At 42.9% G+C, this 25,391-nt stretch overlaps 5 protein-coding genes and 1 non-coding gene across 6 annotated transcripts; 5 read left to right on the top strand and 1 right to left on the bottom strand.

Moving 5' to 3' along the window:
• The first annotated feature begins 11,797 nt into the window (after positions 1-11,797).
• On the top strand, positions 11,798-13,966 carry B0H65DRAFT_211178 (uncharacterized protein). The gene has a single exon (XM_062821933.1). It carries the CDS (start codon positions 11,912-11,914, stop codon positions 13,532-13,534), a length of 1,623 nt encoding a protein of 540 aa, XP_062682253.1. The 5' UTR covers positions 11,798-11,911; the 3' UTR covers positions 13,535-13,966.
• Positions 13,967-14,180: 214 nt separating this feature from the next.
• Positions 14,181-14,840, top strand: B0H65DRAFT_558481 (uncharacterized protein; the record flags this gene model as incomplete). Its single annotated transcript, XM_062830102.1, has 2 exons — positions 14,181-14,409; positions 14,496-14,840. 2 exons carry the CDS (start codon positions 14,181-14,183, stop codon positions 14,720-14,722), a joined length of 456 nt encoding a protein of 151 aa, XP_062682252.1. The 3' UTR covers positions 14,723-14,840.
• A 363-nt stretch (positions 14,841-15,203) lies between these two features.
• Positions 15,204-15,293, bottom strand: B0H65DRAFT_t253. The gene has a single exon. It is a non-coding gene; the product is annotated as a tRNA-Lys (tRNA).
• Positions 15,294-16,293: 1,000 nt separating this feature from the next.
• On the top strand, positions 16,294-18,325 carry B0H65DRAFT_210950 (uncharacterized protein). Its single transcript, XM_062821932.1, has 4 exons — positions 16,294-17,093; positions 17,159-17,223; positions 17,275-17,989; positions 18,248-18,325. Exons 1-3 carry the CDS (start codon positions 16,465-16,467, stop codon positions 17,940-17,942), a joined length of 1,362 nt encoding a protein of 453 aa, XP_062682251.1. The 5' UTR covers positions 16,294-16,464; the 3' UTR covers positions 17,943-17,989; positions 18,248-18,325.
• A 783-nt stretch (positions 18,326-19,108) lies between these two features.
• Positions 19,109-20,097, top strand: B0H65DRAFT_210942 (uncharacterized protein). The gene has a single exon (XM_062821931.1). It carries the CDS (start codon positions 19,230-19,232, stop codon positions 19,866-19,868), a length of 639 nt encoding a protein of 212 aa, XP_062682250.1. The 5' UTR covers positions 19,109-19,229; the 3' UTR covers positions 19,869-20,097.
• Positions 20,098-20,274: 177 nt separating this feature from the next.
• On the top strand, positions 20,275-24,716 carry B0H65DRAFT_427155 (uncharacterized protein; the record flags this gene model as incomplete). Its single annotated transcript, XM_062824668.1, has 10 exons — positions 20,275-21,432; positions 21,535-21,543; positions 21,601-21,831; positions 21,902-22,936; positions 23,002-23,052; positions 23,111-23,245; positions 23,308-23,685; positions 23,749-23,880; positions 23,944-24,040; positions 24,112-24,716. 10 exons carry the CDS (start codon positions 20,275-20,277, stop codon positions 24,714-24,716), a joined length of 3,831 nt encoding a protein of 1,276 aa, XP_062682249.1.
• Between the last annotated feature and the right edge of the window lie 675 nt (positions 24,717-25,391).

The following is a 25,391-nucleotide window of genomic DNA, read 5'->3' as shown; positions in this document are numbered from 1 at the left end:
TTTTAGCCTTAAATACGGTATAGAAGAGTTTTCCCTAGAATAGCGTAGGCCTATCTCTTTACGAAATTATATTCGGGTACCTGATAAGAATACTTTTCGATTAGGATGCCCGTACCTAGGACTTTAATATCTTGTAAACAGAATAATTAATTCGGGAATAGGCATAGGATTACGCCTAGCGTATTCGGAGGTATATTAAGTACGTTAGGGAGATTATATTGAAGGTATAGGAGTAATAGGTAATATAGGTTGATAGGAAGTGGAGGGAGCCCGATTTTAAACTAAGAAATAGGATTATTATTATTAAGAGGCTTTAATCTACAATTATTCGACCTAATAATAAATTCAATTTCCTTAATACTTATAATTATTATAGGATTATTAAGAAAGTAGGGCATTCTTACTATTTAAAATTATTAAAGGATTGAAAGGGTACTAATGTTTTTTATACGGATTATTTACGGAAATATAATAACGACCTACTCTTGGGATAAGTACCCGAATACTCCAGCCTAGTTAATATGGACGAAGATAGTAATTTCGAATAGGAAGTTAATAAAATTACAGCTTCTAAGGTAGCTAACGGAAAACTCTTTTACTAAGTAGATTAGAGAGGCTAAGACCCCGATTTAAAATAGTATCCCGCTTCTAATTTTAAATATATACTAAAAGTATTTTAGGATTTTTATGAAGCTAATTTAAATGCCCCGGGCCCGACCCGGCGATTAATAAACTAGTTTAATAAGGATACGGAGTAATACGACGACAACGAATTCCCCGAAGCGGAAGGATTGAAGCGTTTACAATATATTACGAGGAAAAAATGAATACGGTTTACAACGTTCTAGTCTTATATAATTATTTAATAAGATTTGCGGACGAGTTTTTTATATAAGGGGGGGTAATATAATAGCGTTAGTAGATTGGGTTTAGGTACTATATATAAAGTAGTTACTAGAATAAAGTATATAGAGGATTTTGGGTATAGTACGGTCTAAGGAATATAAGTTATTTAATTGGCTATATTAAGACTGGTTGTAGGGTAGATCCTAGTACGTATAGGGTTTATCCTATAAGTAAAGGAGATATGAGTGAAAGGATTAGCTAATAGCGACCCTCATATAGGCCCCGCTGTTGTTTGTACGATTAGGGTATTTATTTGGGTCTGTACGCTTATACTTATATCTCTTCCTCTTTTCTTTTCTCTATTTGAAACCTTCTATTATAGATGGAATTTTAGCTTTGCCTTCAACTCACCTATATTGTGCCCTTGCAATAATGAAGATTAAAATAATTAATTCTATAGTTATTAGGTAAGTAAGAGTAGTTTTTTAATACTTATAACGAAACGTAGCGCTGTATACCTATTGAGAGACTTTATAATCTTTAATTTAGGTACGATAATATATATTTTTAATAAGGTTAATCGTTTCGAAGATTTTACCCCTTTAAATCCTAGTAATTATATATAGGCGGGAAATAAGCGGATTCCTATAGAGGGGTATAGTACTATCATAATTATAATTTAGGACGAGGATAGAAATAGACAGTTCTAATTCCCTATCGTCGCTCTAATATTAGGTATAATTTATAACTTCGTCTCTTTAAGATAATTCGAGGATAAATAAATTTATTAGGATTATAAAAATAATTATTCATATTCCTACTTTATAAATTCCTTTATTTATTATATCCTCTTTAAATATAAATAATTTATTTTAAAGTATATCCCTCTATAGAATAGTATTAATAAATCTTTCTTTACTATATAATATATAAACTATATTAAGCGGAAGCTTTGAAAAGGTAAGCCCTTTTTCTAATATTTTCGATTTAACTACCTAGGACCCGAAATTTTAATTAAATTAATGAAATAAGAGTATAGCGTACGATTTAAAGGACCGGATATAATATATTGCGAACTATATATTAAAATTAAATTAAAGCGCTAAGTACATAGAGAAGTTTATAATTACCTAGAGGGCTTTAAATTACAATTAGCTGTCGATTTCTTTTTTTATAAGAAGGTAAAAGTAGGGGGTTAGAAATATTTAAATTTAATAGTAGTCGTAAATATCACGGGGCAAGGCGACAGTTAGGGGGTAGGTTGGATATGCGTAGTTGTACGAGGAGAGAAGGAGAGAGGTGTGCGCAGGTCTAGCGATATAGGGTAGGGCATAAAGGCTATACCCAAAGCCGGGACTAGAGTACGTATATATATACGTAACGTGGTATTAGCTAATGGTAATAATAGTATAGTACGAAGTTCGACTACCTATAGCGGGAGCCGTACATATATAAAATAATTATAAGTAATCTTATAATATTACCTCTCTATAAAAAAAGCTTTAGAGTTTTAAAATCTATATATATATATAAAATAATAGATTATCCCTCAATTCCCGTCTGTAAACTCCTCTATCCGTAACTAAAACATTTATTCGAATTCTTCCGTTTATAATTCCTCCGCTCGTAACTCCCGGATCCTCCTTATACCCCTAATTTTACCCGGTTTCTAATTATCGTCTCCTTACTAATATATCCCCGCTTCTAATTTATCTACTACATTCCTCGTAGGCAACCTCCTTCCTTAATATATTTCCGATAATCTCCTAAAAATCAGCCAAAAAATATTGTCTATCTTTTTTATATTATCCGCTAATAATTCCTCTATAAATTAATTAGGATTTTTTCCTATTAGCGGGCTAATTAGTAAACCGGGCACAGTTATAATTCCTTCCGCGAATAAATTAATCTATTCCTTTAAATCCGCAATACGTCTAGAGCGTTTCAATACTGCGGGTATAATAGGTTACAAGGTTAGGACCGGCGATTAGGGTACTAGAGCGACGGCGGCGGGATAAAGTACTAGGGCAATAATAATTAAGTAAAGTATTAAAACCGTTTCTTGTAACATAATTTTAATTTCTAACTATTATTAAACTTTAGGAAAGATCGGTACCTTAGGGTAATTACTATAGAAGGTCTTAATAGCTTCCTTTATATTAATTACATTAGCTAACGGTTCTTTAATCGGATTATAATAAATCTATATAATTATATAAAATTAATAATAATTACTTCCCTTTTATCTATAGGATAATAATTTGTTTAACTCTTATTCTATAATTTCTTCGTAGTTATTAATCCGTATTATTACTTTACCTTCGTTAACCTTTATATCTCCCTAAATATTAACTTAACTAAATAATTCTTCCTTAAAAAGTTTAATTATTAATACGTAAAATACTAGCGAATACTTTATATTAATAGGTAATATTAATTTAATATTTTTATAATTTTATTTACTCGATTTTAAAAGCGCCCTCCTATTAAAAGTAGAATTTATTATAAAAGTAGCCGTTAGCGAAATCAATTGTATTTAATATAATTAAATCCCTAGCCTAATATTTTGGTATACCTAAATATTTTTCGTTAATATTAAATTCGTAGCAATCTTATACCTTTTTAATTAAAGTTCGAACGTAATCCTAAATAGCCTCGAAGCGGGCTAATAATTCGTTAGCCTTTAAATATTCCTTCTATTAAATTAGGGGTAATTATGATATTGTAATTAAAGATTGTTCAATACTTATGTAAAGGTAAAAACCGCAATTAATAAAGAACGGGGTTATTTCTATAGTCTTTAATACTATATTATTGCTTGCAAATTCTATTAAAGAGAATTAGCGAACCTAATCCGTTTATACTTAATTTACAAATATCTGTAAATATTATTCTATTTTTACGTTAATATATTCTATTTAAATATTCGTTTAAAGGTAGAAAGTACAATTCAATAGTCTTATAATAACTAATCCTCCACAAATTGTAACCCAGAATATTAATACAAATTAGGAACCTCTATTTAATACTATAATATCCGGAAGGCTATAGAAGGTATATATACAATTAATAAAACAATTAATAAATTCCTCTACTTCTATAGTCTTAGTAGCGATATAATATCGTATTTTAGTAAAGTAATTTACTATAATAACGATATACCTAAATTTCTAATTTAAATAAATACTTTCTAGAACAAGTAAAACGTAACCGACGGTAATATTATACTATAATACGAAAACGGCTAATATTAATTTTAAATATCCAACTTTAATACGCTATAATACTTTCGTCTTCGAATAAACTAAACATCCTTTATAATAAATTTAACGGCTTCTACCATACTAGACCAATACTAATATTCGTTCATTTATACCTTAATCTTATCCTTACCAAAGTACTTTATTATTAATAAGGAATAAACGTAATAAATCAATTATAAATAGGTAGCGGTATTGTCTAGGTTAATAAATATTCTCCCCTTATAATAAATTTTACTTCATATTATAAAATACTTTACGAAGGCTACCCTTAATTTCTTCCTAATATATAATTACTATTCTAATCGGTTAGGATTCTACAAATAAACTATTACTTCCTATATAAATATTAATTTTATATAGCTATTGTTAATAATATTATCAATCGATTATTTTAATTCCTCTAAAGCGTTGAAAGCGAATAGGAAAATATTATTAATTAAATTTATAGCGGGATTTTAGGGTTAAATTTATATAATTATACTTAATATTTAAATAAACTAAGAAGTCCTCCCTAATTTTCTATTTCCTTTTATCCGCATTGGCCTCCTTTAATAATAATATAATATAAGGATATAAAGCGTAAAAAGCGGCGCTACTAAAATATTATATAATTTAAATAAATTTCAAACGTTCATTAGCATCGAAATACTATAAGTTTTAAAACTAATAAAGCTCGATCTTAGTACGCTAAGCGCAATAATTTTCAACGTATTTAAGTATAGTATTACCTTCGCTAATAAATATTTTAGGGTCTTTACTAATCTTCAATTTAAGGGCGGCGGCAGATATATTATTATCGTTAAATAAAGGGATAAATTCGAGGGGAATAACCTTTAAACGTATAACCCTTTTAAAATCTTTAATAGTATTATTCTTTTCCTTAATTTTAGAAGTAGCGTTTTTTTAAAATCTATTATATACTTCGTTAACGTTATTAAAAGAAATATTAATATCAATAAAATTATTTTAAATAATCGTAAATTACTTCTCAAAATAGGCAACTTTATTATCTAAAGTTATAACCTTAATATTAAAATTATTAATCGTAACGTCCTTATTAATAAGCGCATTTTCCGCAATAGCAGTAAAATTATTAACTTTAACTATATCCTCGTAAATAAATCAGGTAAACGCGATAATTATATAAAGGAAGGTAGTATAACTAATAAACTATAAAATAGAATTAAAAAGAAACTATTTAATTAAATTACCCAGATTTTAACTATTATTAAAGGCTTCGGTAATATTATTAAATAATTACTCGTACGAAGGGTTGATAATTAAACCGATAGTAGAAATTACAACATCGGTATCAATAACAAACAATATTAATTAATTCGATTAACGAAGTAAAAGAGGAAGACTATTTTATAACTTAGGGAATAGTACATTACTTTTATAGGCGCTCCTTAGGAGGATCGTAATACAATTTTAATATTTTAATTTATTATAATACGACGAAGTTCTATTATAATACAACGAAGAATTGTAAATATATTAGAGAATCTTACAACGGCGGCGATAGAATTCTTAAATAAAATTATACACTCGCAGCGTAATAGTAAGTACAATTAATTATTACAAGATAAAGCAACAGTTAAAGGGTAGGTTAGATATATGTAATTATACGAAGAAAGAAGGAGAGAGGTGTGCGTAGGTTTAACGATATAAGGCAAAGCACGAAGGCTATACCTAGAGCCGGGACTAAAATACGTATACATATACGTAACGTGCTATTGGCTAATAGCAGCAATAGTACGGCACGAGGCTCGACTGCCCATAGTGGGAGCCGTGCATGTACAAGGCAGTCACAGGTAATCCTGTAACAGTAAACCGGTAGTCTAAATTCATTTAGGTATATTACTTAAGTAATAGAAAAGCTGAATCTATTATTTCGTAATTAGAATCCTTCTATATAGAATTATAGACTTAATATTAAATTATACTTTAGGTAGTCAAATATAATAATAAGATAATTGGTGGTAAAAAAAATATTATTTAATTTACTACAAAAGGAATTAATATTAAACCCTTAGCGCTTTATATGTAAATTTAAAACGGCGGCGTGGAACGTTTAGGGGGTATAATTAAAATTAAGGATATAGTAATATAATTAAATATAAATCTTTCTTACGAACTATAAATAGAAATTATTAGAGTAATTATATATTTATATAATTTGACCCCTAAGGCGGAATAATATTAGAAATCTCCCTAAGACCGATTCGAGACGTATTATTAATTTAGAAACGGTATCGTTCCTCTATTAAACCCCTCCTTTACTATCGTACACTTTAAAGTATATAATTATAAAGCCTTTATTCTTACAATGGAAAATATAAAAGAATAGAAGAATTTAATAAAATTTAAAGATTATATTTAAGTCAGCTATTTAATTAGATACTAGTCAACGAATATTTATAGGATTTGGAATCCCTATACTAATTCTATTATCATGATATAAAAAGTTATATTTAATAAAGCCGAGGTCTTCCTTAGTAATAACGTTAAAAAAATTTATAATGCTTTTAATATTTCCCTTAAAGAATTGGTTATATAATTAAAAGACCTTCATTAAATAGATATCGCGTAAGTAGACATCCTATAGGTCGAGGCTATACTTACTACAAATAATAGAATTCTTAGCCCTGTTATTTAAATTTTTCCTACCGAGATTGAAAATATATTAGGGGAAGAGGGGGAATTAGGATTTTATCACGGACTAGGGCGTACAATGCCTGGAACCAGTACACCATCAAAAGATGGAACGATGTTCTGTTCGCTAGACAAAACTCGGATGTACGCACTATATAGACGTCATAGCCAGCCCTGTGACAGGTTTTTAGAAATATAGATATAATTTAAATCTTTGGAAGTCCTATAAGTATTAGGGATATTATTAGGTTTAGAAATATTGTAAGGGTCTTTAGAACCTTTATTATTATTGCCCATACAATCGCCGTCGGATTTTTGGGGTATAGTTTTATATTCGAAGGATAAAGAAGAGAATTATTTCCCTACGCCTCTTAATAATCTAACTGCGTTTCTAATAATTGACCTCTCTCACTCTAATAGAGGATTATAGTTAATTATAAATTAGTACTTTTATTAGGCCGTATTATTCTTATTTATATAGGGTAGTCGATTTGTAGGCCTTTGGGGAGATAAGGTCGTAGATTAAGCCTTCCTAGAATAAATAAGAGAGAGGGGTATTAATATTGATCCCGGTTATAATTCTAAATTAAAAATAATAAGGGATATTATTAATTATTATAAAATAAAGGGTACGTTAAAAACTTTCTATTAAATTAATTTTCTACCTCTTCTAAAATATTATAGTAATTTTAATTTTTACTCCTTTAGGGAATTTTTTAAAATTATAGAGAAGGAATATTTAAATAAGTATAAGAATAAGAAGTTTTAAAAGTAGGTTAATATCGAAGAAGCGGGAAATAACGGAATATTCGGTTCAATATAAGTATATATTTATAAATTCGATTATGACGGCCGGTTTCTTAAATATAAAGTATATTTAATTTCATATAAGGAATAGCAATTTAAAGATAGTATACGTAAAATATATATAGCAATTTTAATAATGAGGTCGTTTTGTATTCTAATAGCTATAGCCGCTTATTTTAATTTGACTTAATTTAGTACAATATAAAGAACGCTTTTATTAATACTATATTCGATAAAGCAGTATTTATTAAGGCTCCCCTTAGGTATATTAGGAAAGGCTAGGTATTCTAATTACTACGTACGCTATATAGTCTACGGAGATCTCCCCTCTTTTAATAGTAGGAATTTATTAAGACCTTCGTAATTATAAATATAAACCCTCTACCTATAGAATTTAATATTCTAATTAAAAATAATATATTTTTCTTCTTTTATATTGATAATATCGTTATTACTAATAAATATAGGAATAAAGAAATTATTATAATTAAGAGGGTAGTAGCTGCTATAGGGAGGAAATATTAATTAATGGGTAGAGAATTACTAAAATAGTTTTTAAGTATCGAAATTATTCGAAACCGAAAGAAGAAATTGATTTAGCTATTATAGTACGACTATATTTAAAAGATTGCGGAGAAGGTTAAGCATATAAAGAAATTATATTCTATACTTATAATTAAGGAGGAATTCTTACTTTATTAAAATAATATAGCCCCGTACAAAATTTATATATATTAAGTTAAAATCGGTTTAATTTTCTATATTACTATTACGTCGCGACTAGACGTAGTCTTCCCGGTCTCTAAATTCGCTCGATTTAATTTAAACCCTAATCTAGCGTATTATATGGTTATAAATAGAATATTCTTCTACCTTCTACTAATTTAAAATTATACCCTTTAATTAAGTAGTAAAGATTATTAGGACTTTTACGTTATAATTAATTCTTTATTTATAAACAATTCTTTTAATTAAAAGAATTTATAGGTATTCGTATTTAAAATATTAAATATTATTATTAATTAGCGTACTAATAAATAAAATACAATTACAACCTTATTTATAGAGGTTAAATTATTATCCATTAATTAAGGAATTAAGGAAGTAATCTACGCCCGCTATCTCTTTAACAAATTTACCCTAGGATTCGAAGATTAAGAGGTTATACTTATAGGCTATAATAATAAATAAACAATATAATTTATCGTAAAGGAGGGAGTTCGGCTCGTAATTAAATTTAAATACGTCGATATATGTAAATATTAGTTAAAGTAAACGTAGGAGAAGAAATTGGTAAATATAATTTACGTACTTACTAAGGAATAGATTACGGATGGCTTTATAGAGAGCTTCCTTCCCGCAATATATTTGAGATCTATGTAGTAATTAGAATTTATAAAATTATAGCGGCTATAGATTTAATTGCGAGAGTTTAGTAGTAGAGATGTCGCTATAGGCCGCTTAAAGGGCATAGAGGACTCTATAAAGGAGGATTTAAATAACGAATCGGTAAGTGTAACGGTAAGTATAATAAAGTAAGACTCTTACAAATAAAAATTTGAAAATTATTATAACGATAAAATAATATAGGAATAATATTATTTTTGGCTAGTTTTGGGAGGATTTTAGGGCATTTCAAGGTATATCTGGGTAGATCTGGCGTAGTTTGTATACTAGATCTAAGGGGGTATATTAGAGGCTAGGGGATCTACTAGGCGTATACATACCTAATTGGGCTAGGATATAAGGGATTTATCTAGATGCTAGAACTTCGAATCTGCAGAGCCAGTCTTACACACACACACACAATAAAGCCACGTTGAACCCTATATCGATTATTACCAGTAATATCACACCATGCTCCACCAACGCAACGTCGTCGAGCTGCTAGTGCCAGCATGAAGCCACGGAGCAGCCCAACCTTTTGGACGACATCCGTTGTTTATCAGGATCGTGGTGTGACCTGTCAAGACAAGAATACGAGGGGGATACACGTCTGTCGTTCCGCTGGTGTTCATCGAGACTGCCACCCACCCCCCATCCACACTGCCTTAAGGAGGTGGTATGCTGTTACCCATGAAAACAGTCCATCTCGCATCACATCAGATGCGCAACTGAGATTTTGATAGCGCCGACCTGCGGCTCGGGCTGAACGCAAAGAGGGTCGAAAGGGATCCACGTGGCTGGGTGACATGTCCCGGGTCGACCGCCGACCTGGCACCGAGGGACTCAGACACAGCCGAGCTGAGGATGTCCCCAGTGCCCCCCCCCCCCCCCCCCGGATGGGGTTACTGCAGTAACATGCGGCTCATGTCGTCTGCACCCCCCTGTCCTGTCCAAGTAACCAATGAGGTGAGAGGTCGGAGCTCTTCTTTTGACGACATGTCATGCCGGGTGAGTATGTCCGCCCGGAGACACCAACTGCCGATGCACTGTGTAACTTCTCCTTCTTGTTTTTCACTGGGAGACGTGCCGAGTTTTCTTGGTCTCTGGGCTCCATAGTAGTTCCTACAGAAGCTTTCTTTGCTAGGCAAGTTATTGCAGATGGGTGGTGTGGTTCATGCTGGATGTTGAGGGGACAGGACCCGGAGCGGAAGGGGTGAGTGAAGCCGGGTATATACGGGCTTGTGTCAAGGCGAGAAAATTGATTCTGGTCTACCCCTGAATCTGCCATGGTTAAATAAGACGTTGATGGCATTTATTTTTCATCAAAGGGTGGGAGAAGTCGGCAATAGGCCAGCTTTGTCGACTGATGGTCAGAAAGGAGGGGGCCAGATCATGAAGATTGTTTTGCCAAGGCCACATCGGGTTAGGGTTGGGTGTGTTGTGGTAATTTCGCAACAATTGCGACATCAGTCAGACTGACACACCCATCTTGGACCTTTTGTCTAATCATCTCAATGTCAACAATGAAGAAGCATCCAATTCCAAACGGGAGTACATCGAATTGGCCAAGATTTCAGGCTTGTGTGAAGAACTCAGACGTCCGAGCTGAGGATGATCGTCTTCATAGAACTTTCTTCGCACCGGTATTCTGAACAATCGTGGTGAGGGCGTGTTTGGGACGTCTGAAGTCAGTTTCTGAATGAACTGACCTGTGCAGAGTACAAACCTCGAATTGTGGCGAGAAGCCACCTCTTTGAGTCATCCAGAATAGGCCAAAGCACCTGGGAACGGGGTTTCTGGGAGGCTGAAAAGGAAAGGCGAAGGATTGGGAAGATTGTCATAAGTGGGTGCTTGTCAGGGAGAAGAATTCTGTAGAGAAAAATCCCCGCCTCGCTGGATGGGAAGAAATACAGCATTCAGAATTCTGGTCGGCCACGACTGCCACAGAGGCCTAGGTTGTGAAGGATGGATGCAGGTGAAAGTGGAAGGAGGGCGGGGTCAAGTCGAGCTTGTCGTGTGCTTAAAGACGGTGCCATGGGCCATTATTTGAGCGATTCATGAAGTTTTCAGTCATGACAGTCCTCGCTCAAAATGAAGTCAGTTAAAGATCCACTCGTCCCATCTCCTCTCCGCGAGTTCGTCCCTGTTCGTGCCTGGCGTGCCTGACGTCCCTGACTCCCGGGCCCTGGGATCCCTGCGCACATCAGTGGCAATAGCGGCCGCTACCGTCGTCCTGGTATGGATTGCCCTGTGTACAAAAACGAAAGGAAATGAAATGTCATGCCACTATTCCGAGCACCGATTTCGAGAATGTTGGGGAGACGTCATGAAAGCAATGCCGAACAATCGGAAATAAGAAGTCCCATGCGAAAAGTGCCATAGGCGATGGACGGGGTGGTTGTCAGCCACTCAGCGCGCGGGGAGATAAACCGGAACTCTCGGCGACGGGATTGGCGATCGGTCGCAGTGGTCAGCGGTGCACAACAGCGCCCTCGGTTGCGATATTTGCGCCTGACGGGACTTACATCTGGCGCCAAAAAGCCGCAGGTGCGCGCCAAAGATGTCACATGTCTGTGGTTGCGCCAAAATTGGTTTACGGTTTCTTCTCGACTCGGGAATCTGGAGTAGCAAGAATCGAACAATGAGGACGAAAGAACGTTGAAGAAACCATTTTCATCCATCCAGTTGAAAAAAGAGGAAAGAACACTGAGAACTGCATCGGTCATCGGTCAGCAAACCCACCACGCGGCCCGTCAGCGCCCCACACATTCCCCCGCCGCCCCGCCGTCCCAGCCATCGGGCAGCAGATCTGCTAGCGCACGCCGAGTCCCGAGTGGCCCGTCAGGCCCCGTTGGATTTGAACCTCTTCATCCCAACTCTCCTCTTCTCTCTTCTCACCTCATCCTCATTCTTCTTGAGAGTTGTTGCACCGCCCAGCAACTCCAGGTCCTACAATGGCGCGCCTCCCCTCTCTTTTCGGGGCCCTGCTCCTCTCCGTCTGCCTCTTTACACAACCCCTCCTCGGCGCCTCGACCACTACCACTTCCACAACCACCGACAACAAAGTCCAATACTGCCAAACCGGTCTTACTTCAGGAGCAGCAGACTTCTGCCTCTCCCTCTCCTCCCTCCCAAACATCACTACTTCCTCCCACGACATCTACTTCCATCTGACCGTCACTCGCTGGAACGCAAATGGATGGACAGCCATCGGCACAGGGCAGACGATGGCGGGAGCGTTGATGTTTGTTGTTTACGGCGACCCTATCAATGGTACCCAAAAGGAGCCGGTAGTCAGCGTCAGAACGGTGGAAGGACATCGCCAACCGCAGTTGATCCAAGATTTTGGGACAGTAGCTGGGAAGGGGTTTGATGTCCAGGTTCTGGCATCTAGTTGGAAAGAGGGCGGTACCGTTCCCGCCAGCGGTACTGGAAAAGGAAGAAAGGGAAGGAAGGTGAAGAGACACGACGACCACGATGAACACCCCATCATCCCTTCGCCTGGCACACCGACTTATGTCGCCGACGTTTTGCTCGCCTGCTACTCCTGCTCTTTGTGGTCCTCCGGCTCTGGATCCTGGCGGACTTCGACCTCCGCTACTTCTGCATCTCAGCCTTTCCTCTGGGCCTGGAACGACCGCCAAGATTTCGGTGGAAACTTCACCCGGGATGCGCGGTTGAAGATGCATCGCCATCACGGCTCAGAGACAGGTGGATACGGCTTTTTCTGGGCGGATATGACGCGCTCCGTCCTCGGCAACTATTTAGGAAAGCCAACCACCTCCGACCTCCTCGCCCACCTCACCATCGACCCCAGTACCAAACTCCTCGGCACCAGCACCCAACCCCTCTCCGCCTCGGGCTGGCTAGACAAAGTAACCTCAAACCCCCTCCCCAAAACCCACGCCTTCTTCATGACCATTGCCTTCCTCATCCTCTTTCCCCTCGGCGTCCTTTTAATTCGCAGCCCCGGTAACGCCTTCAAAAAGCACTGGTTAGTCCAAGCGCTCGCATCCACTTTCACTCTCGCCGGTGCTGGTGTAGGTCTATACATGACCGGCCGCCACATCCCTTCTACCTTCCACCAGTGGCTTGGTTTAGTTATTACCTTGTTGCTGGTAGTCCAGGTGATTCTGGGGTGGAGACATCACATTGATTTCTTGAGAATCCGCAGAAGGACATGGATTTCTTATGGACATATCTGGCTGGGACGGTGGGCGGTGGTGGCGGGGTGGGTTAATGTTATTTTGGGACTCTTGTTGAGCGGACATAGTAGGGTGGATGTGTGGGGAGTTGGGATCTTCGTGGGGATGGAGGCTGTTGTGGTTGTTTGGTGGGTTTGGAGGGCGGCGCAGAGGAAGGCGCTGGCGGGTGTGAATGGCGGGCAGAATGCAAAGGGAGGGATGGGAGGAGAGGATGGGGAGGCTGAAAGTTATGGGTTGATGGCTAGGAATGGAAATGGAGGAGGGGGCGCGGACGGGGAGTATTTTAGGTTGAGTATGAGTGAGGATGATTTGAGTAGTAGTGAGGATGAGGAGGAGGGGAAGAGGGGGGATGGAGTTAGGAGTGGTCGGTAAATAGGCGATGATGCTGCTTGCGTGGATGATTGGAATTGGATATGATGTTATGACTCCGGGTAAATGTGTTCACTGGTATCGTTTGTATGGTTCGTGGCTTCATGGCGCTGTGGTGCTTGATCGCTTCAATGCAAGATGATTATCACAGGACTAGACCTAGATGTGCACAGCGACCAAGTCCGAGAAACCACCAAAAGATGGACAATCTTGTGTTTGGCGAAACAGGACTCAAATGCGTACACTATCGAGGTAGACAATGGACCAGCGGTCAACATTAGTCAAGCCGAGCTGAGCTGGACGTTCGACTCGGCTCGGCTCGGCCTGGCTCGTAAGATTTATGTTGAGCTCGGCGCGGCTCGAATCCAGCTTGGCTAATGTTGACCGCTGCAATGGACCGTAACAGTTTTTATGACTTCCTCTTCCGCTGGACGTACGCGGAACATCTTCCACGGGGAGATCACCAAACGGACACGGACACAGCTGATCACCACCGAAGTTACGTCATAGGTCTGCTGAAGTAAACAAAACCGCGACAACGCCATCAATCAATCTCCAGACTTCCGATATTTATCTTCTCTATATCAATCTTTCCTTTTCCGATATTCCGTTTAAAGTGCACATTTGCATACCTTACTTACCAAACAAAATGCCCCAACTCCGCGACCCCCTCGACACCCTCAAGAAGAACCGCATCCGCGGCGGTATCATGGGCGCCGAATGGATCGAAGAAGAACAAGGCATCTCCTCCACCGACGCCGAAATCGCTGAGGTCTTTGAATGTCACCCTGAGACCGTTGACTATGTTCGGCATGATGATGAGGACCGGACGACGGCGGAAGAACGGGCTGGCGTTGCCAAGAATGTCGCAAGAAATGGTAGGTAGGAATAAAGCCATTTCAAACCCCCACAAAGCCCAGAATGAGAATGAGAATGAGAAATCATTATCTGACAGAATTTGCAGACATAGGCACAGTCTTGGAACGATTTCGCGAAGACAGACCTCGAACAAGCAGGACAAGCAAGAAAAGAAAACGCCCGAGCTCGACTGAGTCTGAGTCTGAGGAGAACCAGAAAGCCAAAAGGCAAAAAGTGGCACACCAGCCAAAACAGAAGAGGAGGAGAACGACGAGAGAGTGCATGCAGAACCGCAAAAAGAGGAAAAGGAACGACGACGGCAACGGGTGCTAAACAACGCCGTTCCCACACTCAAGCGCCTTGATAGTTGCCAAGACTTTCCGAGAATTGAGCTGGCCACAATTTTTTGACAAACGGACCATCGAAACGAAAGACGAAAATCAAGAAATTCAATTATATCATCAGAAAGAGTGCTTGCTCTCTTGATAGTTTCAAGCACGCTGATGTTGAACCTACAATCATTTTTCTTTCATCTCCTCATTTGGTGGAGATATGGGCAAATGAAGTCTTGTTCTTCTCGTTTCAAAGGTCCGTTTGCCAAAAAGTTGTGGTCAGCTTAATTCTCGGGAAGTCTTGCCAACTGTCAAGGCGCTTGAGTGTGGGAACAGCGAAAGAAGGCAGCAAAAAGAAAAGGAAAAGATGTCATCATCCCGGTAGCAGACACGGCAGGCAAGATGGAACTCTGAAAATGTAAAAGGGAAATAAAATATTCAAAAGAGAAAAATCCAAAAAAGAGAAGGAACGACGGGAATTGAGCCCGACGTGGGGGTCGAACCCACAACCTTGAGATTACGGAGGAACTGTCCTTAAGAGTCTCACGCTCTACCGATTGAGCTAGCCGGGCAAGTTGCGGCTATCAATCATTCCTGTTCGGATTGTTGGAAGAAAGGGTCTGGTTGAGTCATTTATGTAGGCCAATGTGCAGGATGTGGGAAGAAATTTTTGGTGTGCGGTGCAGTGGTGTCCCATGTCATCGAGATCGATTTTGACAAGGGCCGGGGTTGAGAAGGGTGGAGCACGGACATCGGTGCTGTGTTCCTGACTAGTGGAGGGTTAGGGTCGACTGACACCATGCTCTTGGTAACGGCTTACCGAGGCATGCTTCTTAGATGACTTGCATCAGCACAATCTACCAATTCTGTTTCACATCACGGCAATGGCGTGCTGAAAACCCTCCACTCCAGAACATTATCAATGACATCAGCTCTTCAACATCTCTCCTAGACCAGTCCAGTCAAGCCAGTGAGCCGGTCCGGTGCAAGCGCTTAAAGCCCTATATTACGCCTGCGCTAATCCCCAGTCCGCGACCCCTGTCTTTCAGCGGTTAACCCTGTTCTCTCCCGTTGGTCAGTCCGTGCCCCAAATCCAGCCAATCCGCGCTCGCAGACAGGGAGGTGTAAGTGCTAGCAGCCCACAGCACCCCACCATCTTCAGGTACGGCAGTGAAGCTTGGGCGAGGTAACACAGATGAATGGTCGACGTCTGTTCCAGTGTGTTCCAGTGAGAAGAGGGGGGCTTTTGGCAATTTTGACGGTCTTGAAGTGGTGATTGGAGATTATTATGATATCCCAATGTCCATCATCCCACGAACCTCGAACCAGTTACGGTGTTGCCACTCGCGCGTGGTAGGCAGACTTTTCGATGGGGCTAGTTGGGAAATTCAACAGGCCTGAGAGGCCAGCGGACTTGATAAAATGAAGTGATGAGCAAATCAAGACAAAGAGCAATTTTGCTGTGGAGGAGAAATGTCGTGATAGGTTGCTCCGACAGTCTGGACTTCCAGCTTTTCTTCGGCCGTCAACCAAAACTTGAGACATGCCCACCACGTTTCTTGTCTCAGTCTGGCACGCGATGATCGTTCGCTGCTAGACTAGTCACTCCACCAGTTCCTTTTTCCTCTTTCTTCTTCTTCCCATACCCATCGAACTATTGAACGGAGCAAATGGCATCACTTGCATGCAGTGACGGCAACCAAACGACAACGACAATGACTCGATAAAAGACCAGTTGGCATCATGGAACAGCGCCAACTAGAAGTAGTCGTCGCCGTTTGGTCCATGACCCTTCTCTCACTCTCCTTCATGTTCCTACGCCTTTATACTCGCATACACATCGTCAAGTTCATCGGTACCGAAGACTACGTCTACGTCTTGACCGGCCTCTTTCTTCTTCTATTCGCCGCCTTCCTTCATGTCTCGGTGCACTTTGGCATGGGGGCCAGTCTGTGGTCGCTATCGCTCGATGACACGTCGAGATCAATCTTTTGGAGCTATGTCGCCAACACCTTTGCGATAACGGGTAACGCCATGGCCAAGTTGTCGATGGGGTTCTTCTTGTTGAGGGTGGTACAGTTAAGGGGACAGAAGATGGCGCTCTGGGCGCTGATCGTGGTGACGGCAGGGACGTCATTTGCGTTAGTGGTCATGCTATGGAATCAGACGACACCGAGAAAGGCCAGCTGGGATCCATTGAGAACTCCGGGGAAATGGCACATCAAGATTCAGCCGATGAGTGTTGGGTTGGGAGTGTGGTCCAGTGTCTGTGATTTCATCTTTGCCATTTTCCCGTGGCTCTTCATCTGGTCTTTGAGGATGCCACGACGGGAGAAGATTATGCTGGCGAGTGGGATGAGCCTTGGTGTGGTGTGAGTACTCGATATACTCGTTGTTGGTGTTTTTTTGGTTAGGGACTCAAACTGACATTTTTCAGAGCTGGTGCTTGCGGCATCACAAGAACCGTTGTGTTATCACGCCTCAACATTTGGGATTACACTTGTAAGCCAGCCTGATCCCATGGCAGTGACTTCACGTACTGACAAACCGTAGACAACTTTGCCCCGTACTTCATCTGGGCTGGTGCCGAAATAGCAGTGGCCATGGTGTGCCTGGGCATACCGACCCTGCGTCCGCTATATCTCCGACGCCGTGGAATGGCTGAAGACCATGACGAACTCCCACCAAACCGAAACAACCTGGAAATGCCCGAGTTCACGATAGTCGAGCAACACAAACAAGAACAACAAGAAAAGCAATCAGGAGACCACAAAACGCCCACAACTGGAGCAGGCAGCAAAGCTGAACGCAGTCCGAGTCCCCCACCGCCAGCGTACGTCCGCGACTCGGCCTCATCACACACCGTTGTCGACATGGAGTCCTTACGGGATGTCGAGACATTCCAAACACCATTGAGTCCCGCCAGCATGCAGACGAAGAGTAGAAGGAGAAGAAATGACAGTGTTGACGACATATTGGGGTTTTATAACGCGGAGAGAACTCGAAGTCGAGGGACGGCTCATAGCCAAGGGACCAGGAGTACCATGTCAGCGCACGAAAGCTCATCCACCACCCATATAACCGCTTTCAAGTCACTGACTTCAACAACGATAAGCTTGACGGAGTGCAATGCAGCCAAGACGGAGGGAGCAATCATGGTGAAGAACGAGGTGTGGATCGGGGTGGAAAGAGACGAGGAGAACTGGCCTCTCCGGTGGTAAAACATTCGCTTCTTTTTTTTGTGTCAAAGATCAAGGTTTAGTATTCTGTTCACACAGATGTTAGCAATTGGATGCACGAAATCAGTCCCAAGCAGAAAACAAGCCTGAATGGTCCCTTGGCTCATCACTGGCGCCCAGAAGGCCTCAACCCTTGGCTGAGCGGGTACTGTAGCCTTCCCCGGATCGCCGTTGAAGCGAGACTCCACCACTGTTTTAGGCCGCATCCACCCCTCGACAACCATGCTGGCGACAACATCTGAACGATCAGGTATCTTGGAAAGGAACGATCATTGAAGTGAACTTAGCTGCAAGATAGACAAAAAATGTAAAGCTCAAACCAAGGCATTACTAGTAGGCGGGTGTGGGGAGATTGAGCCCACCCAGAGTCTGAGGCATGTTCGGTTATTCTGCATCTTTCTATGGATATCGAGCAGCGTGGAGACTGGAGAGAGGGAGGGGGCGAATGAACTCACCCGAGTGATAGGATCCAGACAGGCCATTGCGAACATCATCCACAATATGGCATCGAGCCCTGAAGTAAGGCTGTTCGTTCGTGTCTCACAACATGAGCAGTTATCCATCTTCGCTCGTACACGACGCCTATTTGCCCGAGCATCTCTTTCTTAGCAAGAGTTTGGCGTCTGATGAATGGCCGTCGACTGTGGCAGTTCTTGGATCCGCGGGGTAGTGATCGTTCTTCAGCTTTGAGAGAACCGAGCCCAGACTCGGAACGGGGGAGACTTTGAGGCCGCGGGATTGGTATTTGTGCATGCATTCGGGGCGACGATGGAGGCCAATTTTGATGATGTTGGAGCGGGGAAACTGTCGTGGGGTTGACGGATTGGAGGGCGTCGGGCTTTCAAGTTGAAGATCCCCGGCCTCCTTCAGTCAGGTCGACAGAAACAAAAGAGGGATGCATTCTCAATTGGATGTGGAAAGCGCAGAATTTTCAGCTCCTGTATCTCCTTCCTTCTTTCCTTTCATAATTCGGGAAGTCTCGACCTGATTGAAGTTTCGGACATGAGTCCGTTCCCGCGTTGGCACCACAGTTGCACCTTCCCTCTTCCCGTCCCCAGTCCCCGCACTTTGCTGCCGCCGGCACCGAATTGATAGGCTCGATAAGGCCCATGCCCTCTGCAGTTCAGTGCTTTTTGGCTGCTGCCGCCTGCTGACATTGCAGATTCCGTCTCGTCCCGTCCAGACTTGCACCACTTCCACTCAACATCACAAACTTCTGCATCTTTCAATCAGGCTCCGAGAACTTCACCACCATCATCACCAGTGATCATGGCGTCACCCACCAACTCGACACGGCAATTCTTTCGTGCCTCGGACATCCATCCCATTTCGAACCTTCGCCTCCCGTCAGCACAAGCACAACACAGATGGCACCAGGCTTGCGCCGCTTGCCAGGTAACATCCGCAACACCACCCCCGCCGTCAGCCAACATTCAGCTGCCCCCTATCGAGTATAGCTCGCCCATTCCTGATTTCTGTTGGGTGGCTGTGCGTTTTCGGACGGCCTCATGGTGTCTCAACACCACGCAAATCTGTCACTCCATCCCGTCAACCTTTCGTCTCTTCACTCTTAGTCTCTCGCCGGCCTGCAGTGGCCATCCAATGGCTGGCCGTGATTGGTTGACCGCACCCTATCTCGACCTCTTCTCCCCTCACACCAGTTCACCCTACCCGCTCCTTACCACATCCATCTCATTTCCCGGGACACGGTTCATGTCAGGACGGATACCATCACACTTTGGATGTAACCGCAGGGCTCCCAGTGTCACACACTGCATTATGGACAAGGGTCTTTTTCTCTGTTGCGCAGAGCCTCTTCTGCTCTCTGACAAATCTCCTCCCTCCTCTTTAGTATGCTCGAAAGAATGGTTTCCTCCGGGCCAGCCCACGGAAAGTTGGTGGGCTTGATGCTGTGCAACATCGACGGGGCCTCAAGTGGTCACCACCCAGTAGTTCTGGAATATGGCGTCGCTCCGGCCTCGAAGGTTCCTGTTGCATTTCCGGCCCCATGAATTATTGCCCGATTCTTTTCCCCTCTTGTTATTCGTCGCCTTCTCCACAGTGTATCTTCAATGTCGCCGGGGGCGATTTGATCACGATCATGACGAGACTCGGGTGCGTAACTTGCTATCACATCTGTACGTTCTAGGCAAGACGGCAAGTACTCATCCCTCGGGATATATCTATTCCCCTGACTCTTAGCAAGAAATTCTTCTGGTCTCCCTCAGGCTCGCAGCTGTACTCTCTACCTGTCGTGTTCTCGTTCTCTTTGCTTCCAACTTGCCTTCACCGATGACCACACCATTCTCCCATCATGCGAGCGGAAACCCTTCGAGCCTTTGTGGATGCCTGCAGTCCCCGAAACCTAACGCATTACGACCCGGAAGATGAACCCACCAGTTGTCTTTCCACAGAACCCCATGACAACACCGTCGAAGATGCTGTCCAGCACTACTTTGGATGCATCGAGATATGCGACCGAGCCAAATTCCTGAAGCCCGGTCACCCGCATTGGGAGCACGAATGGGACATTCAATATGGGAAAGTTTACACAGAACTGGCAAATACCATGGAGAAATTTCTTGTCACCAACGACAACGACAAATGGGAGAACCACTTGAAGGCCGCCCAAGAGAAGCTCAAGGAAGCGGGTCACCCTGTTCCTGATGGCGATCCCATCACGATTGATTCCATCTCGAAGGCAAGAGCCAATGAGTGGCTTGAAAAGAGAATGGGGAGTGTGGCTATTGCTATCGAGGCTCAATACAAGCGGATAGAGATTTTGCGAAACGCGCTCAGCAAGACTCCAACCCGCCATTCCAGGGTCTTCTCAGGCCAGCAGCCAGCAGTCAAGAAGGAGGATTGCGTTGTTAACCAGCTAGAGGAGAGTCGTACCAGGTGGAAGAGGTCACCTCGCTTCATCCAAGGAATTCAATTGGTGCGTCAATGGAGAAAAGAGATGAAGGGTGAAAATGAAGATGATGACAACAACGAATCCGACGAGCCAGGACGAAAGAAAGTCAAAGATCTTGCGAAAAAGCAACGCACGAAAAAGAATACGCAATCGGAGAATGGCCATCAATCCAATCAGGATCCCAGCAATGAACTAGCGGAAGACACTGATACCGAATATCATCTCGAGCGAGATGTCAATGCCTATCTCATCCAGTTCAGCACCGAATACGACACAGGCAGGCCAAGTCAAGATGCTGGGTCTTTCCTGACACCGGTTGATGAACCATTGACCGACGGCCGTTTCAAAGGGACCTTCCCAGACCAGCGCATATCCATGAGCTTTCTCCTCGACAACGGGGTTACTCCTGGACCGGAAAGCACTGATAATCCTAGGTTGAGAACCCATGATCCGGAAGGCGATTGGAACATCCTGTCAAGAAACCGATGCAAGAGTCAAGATGATTCGGGACCGCCAAAGAGGATCCGATACTTCCACATCCCATCAAATAATATGGCAGTACGTAACTCTCAAACCGAATATGCATTCCCCTTTCAGTCCTTCATACTACAAGTTTTCTTCCTCGCTGGCTACTGACTGACACAACTCGCTGTGCTTTAGTGGGTGGAGGTAAGCTCTTGACACCCGCACCCAAAATTTCCAGATCTAAAGCTCACACGACAACAGAAAGCCATTGCCAACTACTACGAAACCGAAACACCAGATCTCAATCGCAAACTCAGGCATCAGAGCGTGCAAACCCCAATACACATGCTCTTGAGCCCACAGTATTGGCGAGGTCAGCAACAAGGGACTCGAAGCGGTGTAGTGCACGCAAGACACATGCGTTCTCTCTGCGAGGTGGTGTCAACCGAGACAAATGAGATCGAGAAGCATCCGAAGAACGTTGTTCTTTTTGTACGTCAATGATACTGATAATTATCGCATTTCCCAACACACATAACGCTGACACTCTTTTGACTTGTAGATGCCATATCTCCACTGGGAAACAGACCGTAGGAGGGAGACCATTTCGAGGCTGATCGATATTGAATCCGACAAATTCCGTCAAACCCAAAAGGGAGAAAAGCAGCAGAAAAAGACAAGTCGACAGAAAGAGAGAGAGAAACTCACCGAACGCTCAAAGGATGACATGGAGAGAAGGAAGATAAAGCATCCCAAAGAGGGTGCTGAAGACCCTGAGAGTCAAAATAAGCTGCTTCAAACCGTTGACCTGGCACTTTATCAACTCTTCAGACGTCGCCGGGAAGCTCGACGCGGTGAAAGGCCTCATATCGATGACTCTGGTCGTCTGATAGTCATGAGTGCATTGGGTCAGTATCTGGTGGATGCTGCTCGCCTTTATGAGGCCATGTCAACGTTCAGGGACCAGAGAATGCTGGAGAAATACCTTTTCCACGACCCTCCCCTCCACCCGCGTCGCACATTGGATCAGTCTTACTACTGGACACTAAGAACCACCAAGGCTCGAGATAGAGATCAGGTCATCTACCGAGATACGAAGCTTGACTTTATCCACAAACTCCAGGAGGCAGAGAAGCCTAAGCACTCCTGGATTAAACGCCACAGCTCTCCTCAACAACCCTTGAATCGAACAACAAACAGCGCCACACCCGTGACAGGGGAAGAGCCGGCTCATGGACCTGGAGATCATGGTACAGCTCAGTATGTCGAGGGTGATGTTTCGCTACTTATGAAGTGGACTCATCATTCTGAGACAACTGATGAGCACGGCTGCGACCAGTGCAAGAGCGACATCAAGAGAGTCTCCCAGCTCATCATGGTTGATCAACTATGGATGTGGGTTCTTGATGAGCACACAATCATTACCTCGTTTCCGCGGCGCTATGGAAGCAACAAGCATGATTTGTCGGGAGTACACCGATCGATACGGGCCCGTTTAAAGTCGTTCCGCAAGAACCAAGTGAGATCGGTCTATGATCTGGCGCTTATTATTCTGGACGAATGCTCAAACACCTTCTTCGATCGGACCAGGGCTGATGTGAGCTACATTGTAGTATCCCAAAGTGACAGCTACGGATGCAAGCTGACAGAAATTTTCTTCAGGAGGGCCAACCGCAAGTGATGGATATCTTCTCTGAAGCTATTGGGCGAGTTGTACGTATCACCATGCTCCTTTATGCCGGTCTACCCTGAGCTAAATGGTTGAATCTAGACAAATCAACACACAATATCATTCCACCATGTCTGGCACTGGACGCAAGAAGCCTCCAAGATATATCGAGCCAGGTCTAAATACGTCAGCTCAGCTAATCTACATGTGTCCTTGCTCGACATCAATCCTGAAGGTGTAAGTACACTACTCACTCTGGCATTCGCCTCTGGTATGCCACATGCTAACTGTTTGGATAGAAGCTTCAACGCGAGGTCAAGGATATCCTTGACGAGCTGGACATTATGCTGCACGTCCACAAGAGACAAAGAGACATCATGAAGAGATTCCGCAGACACGTTGAGCATATTTTGGATCCCAAGAACCGATGGAGCGGCGATTGCTTCATAGAGGAAGATACCTTGGAGCCCTCGCGCAAGCCATCAGGTAACGCAAGTGTCAGGAGTGGCAGCAATGGCAAGAGCGAGGAGCAACCCGGAACAGATGACGAAGAAACTAGAAGAAGAAAGCAACTGGGATGGTTCCGGGTTCAATACCAGGAGCTACTCTCAGAAGTGAACGACCGAATCGACGAGCTCGAAGGACTAAGAGCAGGTGCTAAGAGTACAGCTGACAGTGTGAGTTATCCCGCAGCCTTTTGCATTGGATTTGAGAAGGCATGCTGACATGGACGTTCGCAGGTCAACGATCTTCTTGCATTGAAACAACAACAGTCAAGTGTAGTGCAAGCCTGGGAGTCCGTCAGGCAAGCTGAGGAGGCCGTCGCCCAAGGACGTGCTGTCATGATGTTCACGATTGTTACTATTGTGTTTGTAAGTTGAAATCTAACATCCCCAGCGAGGAGAAAGGACATGCCTAATCTGTATGGTATCCAGCTGCCCTTGTCATTCATGTCGAGCATCTTCGGCATGAACAACTGGGAATTCACTGGTGGCGGTCCCATGCACTTGGGGGAACAGTTCAAACTCATGTGTAAGTGATATTGACTACCACTCATTGTACCCGGTCCATGTATTTATGCTAATCTGTATGCCAAACAACAGTCTCCATATCTATAGGTATCATCATCGCAACGATCGTTGTCGCGTTCAGTCCCTTGCTCCGGGCAACGGTCGTATCCTTCACAAAATATGTCTTCACGATCATCGTGGTCTACTCTCAGCTATACAGGTTCTGGATAATGTTCCACGATGAATACCGGTCGGAATACCTCATGTATAAGACCGAGCTCAAAGTCCGGAAGATGAAGGAAGAAGTGCGAAAAGCCAAGCGAAAGAGAGCCGCCCGGAGGGCTGAACTGCTCAATACGCAGAACAACCCAGACGAACAAGCTTCTGACATTGCCAACGCGGCGTCGGAAACGCCAAAACGGAGCTGGCTCAGCAGGCTCTTCGGGGCGGGGAACAGCCCAACTCTAGAAGGTAAACCTTCCTCCATATCGGTGTCGACCAGAGATGGCAAACCTGAAGTTCGTGAGACCAACGAACACAGCGAACAGAGTGGTATGAGACCTCCATCCACGGTATCCAACGGTACAACGCAAGTGTACACGATGGCCGGTGGTAATACACCAATGTCACGAGGTGCTAGAACACCAGAACCGCCGCTAATGAGCGGTAGAAGAGGGGATGATGGAGACATTGTGTGAACAAGCGCAATTCTGGGTCATAGTGTTAATTGGCAGTGCGAAAAAGACTGCAAACCCAGCTACGCAGTAAAATTGATTCATTCATTCCCTTTATCCTCCTTCCCAAGCCCCAAGTTACCGCTTTTCATCGGTGATCTTGTTGGAAGTCATTTCACTCCCAACCTCCCTTTATCCCGTTCTTAACAGAAGGAGGGTGGGTGGAAGAAGCGGGGCAGTTTCCGAGACGAGGATCTCAGTTGGGCCGACAGCCTTGTGCAACATCAGGAGATTGAATACTTCCCGTCAGGCAGTTGCGCTCGGAATCTCAATCTCAGATTGGGTAAGAAGTATGGGGAGCTGCCCGGAAGGAGCGACCATACCTGTAGGAAGAGACGAGTTGGGAAAGCCCGCTTGGTTCATTCGACATCTCGCTTGGTTGAGACTTTCCCTCCGTACATGATACTTTCAACCCCCTCCAACGCCACCGTCCTCTCGACGAATCGTCACAGACTTTTTCTTGTTCACATTCTGTGACTACACCACCTCTTCAATCTTCTTTCTTTTCATCGTGCTTGATGCGACATTGTACGTATTGGTCATCCCACCTTCAGTATCCCCATTCAGGTCGGGTCGCAGTGCAGTACACCACCCACCCAAACCACCGAGCTGCATTTCAGCCGCCTGTATGCCGGTCTG

The sequence above is a fragment of the Neurospora tetraspora genome, assembly GCF_033439725.1.
Source record: "Neurospora tetraspora strain CBS 560.94 chromosome Unknown B0H65scaffold_4, whole genome shotgun sequence".
Classification (NCBI taxonomy): domain Eukaryota; kingdom Fungi; phylum Ascomycota; class Sordariomycetes; order Sordariales; family Sordariaceae; genus Neurospora; species Neurospora tetraspora.
The sequence above is the reverse complement of the archived record's forward strand: the minus strand, read 5'-3'. Positions and strand labels throughout refer to the sequence as shown.

Bases quoted from the DNA above. Each gene is read 5' to 3' on its own strand.
- B0H65DRAFT_210950 (XM_062821932.1), top strand. From the start codon at position 16,465: ATGGAACAGCGCCAACTAGAAGTAGTCGTCGCCGTTTGGTCCATGACC. The intron at 17,094-17,158 runs GTGAGTACTCGA...GACATTTTTCAG, and splicing joins GGGATGAGCCTTGGTGTGGT to AGCTGGTGCTTGCGGCATCA. The intron at 17,224-17,274 runs GTAAGCCAGCCT...GACAAACCGTAG, and splicing joins CAACATTTGGGATTACACTT to ACAACTTTGCCCCGTACTTC.
- B0H65DRAFT_210942 (XM_062821931.1), top strand. From the start codon at position 19,230: ATGGCGTCACCCACCAACTCGACACGGCAATTCTTTCGTGCCTCGGAC.
- B0H65DRAFT_211178 (XM_062821933.1), top strand. From the start codon at position 11,912: ATGGCGCGCCTCCCCTCTCTTTTCGGGGCCCTGCTCCTCTCCGTCTGC.